Source organism: Setaria viridis, chromosome 8 (genome assembly GCF_005286985.2).
Source record: "Setaria viridis chromosome 8, Setaria_viridis_v4.0, whole genome shotgun sequence".
NCBI classification, from domain to species: Eukaryota; Viridiplantae; Streptophyta; class Magnoliopsida; order Poales; family Poaceae; genus Setaria; species Setaria viridis.
In genome coordinates this window covers 37139118-37144724 of record NC_048270.2, presented here as the reverse complement: position 1 = coordinate 37144724, position 5607 = coordinate 37139118, and the positions used below count along the sequence as shown (strand labels likewise).

General features: G+C 52.2%; 1 protein-coding gene across 1 annotated transcript; it reads right to left on the bottom strand.

Moving 5' to 3' along the window:
• Positions 1-3058: 3058 nt before the first annotated feature.
• On the bottom strand, positions 3059-4889 carry LOC117866621 (tryptophan decarboxylase 1). Its single transcript, XM_034750878.2, has one exon. It carries the CDS (start codon positions 4739-4741, stop codon positions 3191-3193), a length of 1551 nt encoding a protein of 516 aa, XP_034606769.1. The 5' UTR covers positions 4742-4889; the 3' UTR covers positions 3059-3190.
• Positions 4890-5607: the final 718 nt, after the last annotated feature.

Here is a 5607-nt window from a genome sequence, read left to right as displayed (position 1 = left end):
CTTCGAATTCCTCGAACTGCGATCCATCTATGCGCATCAAGCATGTACATACAAGCAAATAAAAGACTAAAATAAGAAAAAATTATATCAAGTAGTAGCAACAGAGCAAAATAAGATCATAAAACTAATCTATGCATCAACATGAACTCATAGGCACAAGAATCGCTTAAAATGGATTTAAAATAATAAAGATATGAACTAAAGAAGAATCAGGGGCTTAACTGCGAGAAAACTAAACTTCCAGGGACTAAACTTAAAGAAATCGAGGGCTAAAACCAAATTAAACATATAAACAGAAGGTCTAACGTGAAAAATGGCTAAAACAAGATGGCGAGTGGGATTTTATAAAAGAGCAGGAGCCTAAACAGAAGAAAAAGGATCTAAAACCTAATTACTTTTGAACTGCGCAGGACCTCGGGTGCAAAAAGAGAGAAAAGCAGGGGCCTTTTTGCAAAAGCAGCATGCGCAGCTCAGGTTGACCGGTATTGACCCGGGTCAGATCCGACCTGGGCCGTCGGCACCCGATCGGACGGCTGCGGTTCATCAGGAGGAAGCGGGCGGCGGAGGTGGCGACGAGCGGCGGCCTCACCAAAATCGAGCATAGCTCGAGTGGCGGTCCACGATTCTCGACGGGGACTGGCTCAGGACGAAGCTGGCAGCGTGATGAACCACTATAGGTGGATTCCACAGCGGCCAAGGTGACGACGGCGCGAGGCGAAGCGGTGGAGCGGCTCGGCGCGGTGGCGGTAACTCCGGCGAGCTCGTGCGTGCGAAAGAGGGCATGAGAGCGCATGGGATCTACACGGGCAGCTTGCTTACCATGTCATGAAGCTCCGGGCAGTGATCTCATTGATGGGAAGGCGGTGGCGGCAGAAAACGAACGCGACGGCCTAGCGGTTAGGGTTCGAACTCGGGTGGCGGTGCAGGAGCTCAAGGTAGCAAGGAGCTAGGGTTTGGTGAGGTCGAGGGGTGTGGCGGCTCGATTTTATAGCCCGGATGCTTGGCCTTAGCGTGCGGGCCCAAGGCCGGAGGCGGGCAGACTCAAAGCGGGGGTGGCACGGACTCGAGCTCAAGTACGGCTCGGGCGCGACGCGGCAGAAGGGATGTTAGGCGGGCCCGCCTATCATTGGGAGGCGACAGAAGCAGGCACGGGAGTGGGCTGGCATGGAGGATGGGCAGCTACTGGGCCGGCGTGCTGCGGCGATGCTGCTGTGGAGCTGGTCCGAAAGGGAAAATGGGCCAAAAAAGAAAAGAGAAAGAGAAAGAGAAAGAAAGGTTTTCCTATTATTTTAAAAGGGATTCAAACATGAATTCAAACTACCAAGATCAATGTACCAGGATGAATGCAACAATAAACTCCTATGATTCATTAATTAAATTTTAAAAAAATATTTGAATGCCTAAGAAATTAAACAAAACCTTATAAAATCATTAAATCCTTAAACACATACAATTAAATTATAGCAAATTCTAACAAATTTTTTAATTTGCAAAAGTTTAAAATTAGGGTGTTACAGGCATGCGGAGGGGGGAGGAGAGGGGCGGCGAGATCTTGAGGAGAGGGAGAGAGGGGAGCGAAGGGAGAAAGGAGGGAGGAGGAGGGGAGGCGGCTGGTGGAGGGAGGAGAGCCATGGAGGAAAGGGAGGGGGTGACGGAGGAGGAGAGGGTAGGCAGATGGGGAAGTGTGCCAAGTGAGGGAGGGGAGGGGATGGGGAAGTGAGGAGGTGGACACGAGTGAGACAATTAACTCCGGTCAACAAAAAATTCGGGTCTGTGGGTTGCCTATCACTGCCAGCTTGTATTTGGAGCTGGTGGTGAAGATTGGTCATTATTGTAACTGGCGGTGATTCCCCTTTTCACCACCGGTTCTAATGTCCACAACCCCTGCATGCTTTAGAACTAGCAGTGATACCCTATCACCGCTGGTACACCCAAAACCAGCGGTGATTGGGCAGCTGGGATGGCAAAATCTGTAGTAGTGGACTCAACTATATGTAAGCTCTTCTTATCACCCCAGACTGATGGGCACAAGGAAGAACCAAGGTCATAAGAATCAGATTGAAAGGCACGGTGATAAAGTTTACCTGAAGCTTCAACAATATATCAAACCTCAATTGCACCTCGACCTAATCAGAAATTGGTATTTTGGTACTGTGGTTCCTACAAAGCATTAGAGAAGATTGGTTCAGCAGCTTATAACTGCACCTCAGATAAAGGTCAATCCTAACCTGGCTCCAAGTTCATCAGTGTTACAATGTGGCTGAAACGCTTCAACATCTCAAGCTGGTCAAGCATGGGAAATCTTCAGCACTGAGATCTTCAGTCACAAAGTTGTGGTCGCCCGTCTCATCGTCGTGACCTTGGTCACCAGCATATCTTGCTCCTCTTGTCGTGCTTTGAGCTAGTGACGAACCAAAAAAATGATGATCAGGTGGGATGCCTTCCTCCATTGCTTGTCTAGTCAAGAATGTCTTGCATTACTTCTGTGGTCAGGAATATCTTGAGAACGACAACGATGATCCATTATTGCTTTCATCTTCCGGGTCTTCTCTTGGTGTGCGTCTTCCTAGCTGTTGAAGTTCGTGAAGTATGATGTTGGGGTTCACAAACCATTTCTCCAACGTGCATACGTGTGCAGAACCAAAGCTGCACATATACTCTTAATAATTAAGTACCCATGGGATTGTGTACCGTAGATGAAGGAGTGTACTCTAGGGTACCACAGGTAAGCTTCAGTTAGTCATTGCTTCCTGTCTGACGAAGTGTTGCGCATCATTGTAACTCGTTATCCATTGCACTGCCCTCGGCGTTGATGAAGCCCCTTCACGTTCATCTGACCCAATTTCTACAAGCGCAATTTTATGAGCTATTCTACTGTTCTGTTAGGCCCTAATAGTCTTAGATTCCAGATTACAGATTGCAGCTTGCAGGTTGCAAATTTCTGCAAGTTGCAATAATACACAAGCCAAAAGCAGAAACATACGGAGCCTTATATTAGTGGAACAAAGCAATAAGACCATAGAAAAAAACATCAAAACAAGGCAGCTTATGCCGTATATAGTATGGTAAAACACCTCCATATATTATTCATGCAACCACAAACCAGCCAAAGGGTTTATTTGACACCACCTCCCGAAACGAAAACAACAATTAATCGGACACATGTATGTAAGAACATCGCCAAAAATCACTACACCGACATCTCTCCGCTCATGATCTCGGTGGTCTTCTTCCTGATGAGCTCCCACGCGCTTCGCACATGCCTCTCCTCCTGCAGCGACGACCCCACCGCGAACCGCAGCACAAACTTGCCGCCGATCACGGTGTGCGCAAGGTACGCCTTCCCGGTCCTGTTCAGGCGCTCCATGAGCTCACGGTTAGCTGCCTCAGTTTCCTCCTCTGTCATGCCAGCGTGGGGCTTGACCCTGAAGCACACAAGCGCGAAGTTCCTCGGCACAACGACCTCGAACCGGTCGTCCGCACGCACCCATTCCTCGAACAACTTGGCCATGGCGACGTCGCTGCGTATGTGCTCCTGGAGCCTGGTGGAACCGTATGTCCGCATGACCATCCAGAGCTTGAGCCCACGGAAGCGGCGGCCGACACCGACCTGCATGTCCTTGAGGTCGGTGACGGTGCCGGAGTCACTGGCGTCGTTCTTGAGGTACTCCGGGTTAGTCTCCAGGGAGTCGGTGAGGCGGTGTGCGTCGCGGACCCATAGGCAGGTGCAGTCGAGGCACGTCATCAGCCACTTGTGCGGGCTCATGCTGATGGAGTCGACGCGCTCCACGCCGTCGAGGTGGTGCCGGAACTCCGGGCAGATGCAGGCGCTCCCGGCGTAGGCGGCGTCGACGTGGACCCACGCATTGAACCGGGCGGCGACGTCGGCGACGGCGCCCACCGGATCGACGGCGTTAGACGACGTGGTGCCGACCGTGGCACAGATGTAGGTTGGCACGAGGCCAGCGTCGACGTCAGCCTGCATGACCTCGAGCAGCTTCGACGGGTCAAGGCCATAGTCCGTGTCAGGGCCGGTGGGCATCGACCTGATGTTGGCCGGGTCGAAGCCGGCGAGACGGCACGCCTTGAAGAAGGTGGAGTGGGTCTGGTCGGCGGCGTAGACGGTCAACCGCGCGATCCCGGCGACGCCGTTGGAGCCCATACGGCGCAGCGCGGCATCGCGGGCGGCGACAAGCGTGACCAGCATTGCCTCACTGGTGGTACCGAGGATGACGCCGCCGCCGGTGCCGCGCCCGGCGCTGGTGCGGTTCATCATGAAGCTCTCGGGCAGGCGCAGGAGCTGCGCAAGCCAGTCGAGCGCGAGCACCTCCATCTCCGTGGCCGCCGGGTTCGCCTGCCAGGTGAACCCGACGGTGTTCATGGCGGAGGCGATGAGCTCCCCGGCGATGGCCGCAGCGCTGTTGGTCGCAGGGAAGAAGGCGAAGAAGTTGGGGCTGGCCCAGTGGGTCATCCCCGGCACCACGGCCTCCCGGACCTCCTTCATAGCAATGTCGAACGGTGCGGCGGCACTGGGTGGTGCGGACTGCAGCAGGCGGCTGAGGTAGCCCGGCTCGACGTCGGGGAGCACGGGCAGGGACTCGACGGACTTGTAGTAGTCGTAGATGAAGTCGACGGACTTGTGGAGGTAGGAGCGGACGTCCTCAGCGTTGAGCGGCTGGAAGCCGTCGGCCTCAGCGGCGAACGCGTCGAAGGAGGCAGGGTTGCTGTCAAGGCTTCCCATGTCTTTTTATTGGCTGTGGCAGCTAATGCCCTAGATTTCTAGGAAGGAAAAGCTTGATCGAGCTGTGCAAGCAACAGAAAGCTGTTGCGTTGCAAGCTCGAGTGAACTGAGACTCGGAAGCTCGAAGCTGCTGGTGAGATGGGATGGAGGTAGGGTTTATATAGTGTAGAATGATCGATGGATCCGAGCAGCTGGGGTTAGGTGACGACCGCGTGAGCCTCGTGGAACTTCTTGGCTGGATCCGGCTGCGATGCTGATGCTTTGGCATCTCTCTAGTTTTATGCGAATGCAAGTGGAACAGATAGGTTGACTAAGATCATGATCCATCATTAATGTTGGCCAATTGTATTGTGTTCAATAACCAATGCTTGGAACGCCATGTGCTTATACTAAAGTACCATCGAATTGCCATATTGTAGAAGGTTGCCAGAGCCACTCTGAATCAAGATGGCGATTTATCTCTATAAAAAATCTGAAGCTGTGGATGAGGACACACCTACAGGCGCGCATAACGCTCCCCGAGGTCCTAGAGAAAAACATCGGCAATGCTGGCATGCCAACGTACTCGATCTAACACATTTGATTACAGAAGTGCACAAGAATAGAGAATGCCATAGCAAGAAGGACGACTGTAGAGAGGGACAACGTGGCACCATACTTAGTGGGTCGCAGCAAACGTGGCCTACAACCCCCGGGCGTGGCTATCGATGCCCAATCTGAAAGAATATCTCAATAACACCGGATACCAGGCTCGACAGCTCCATTGTATAGTTTGTTATTTTGGTTATTGAATGATTTCATAGTTATTGGAGCTAATATGATTGTTAGTATATAACTTAGCATTGTCTAATAGGACTTAATGATCA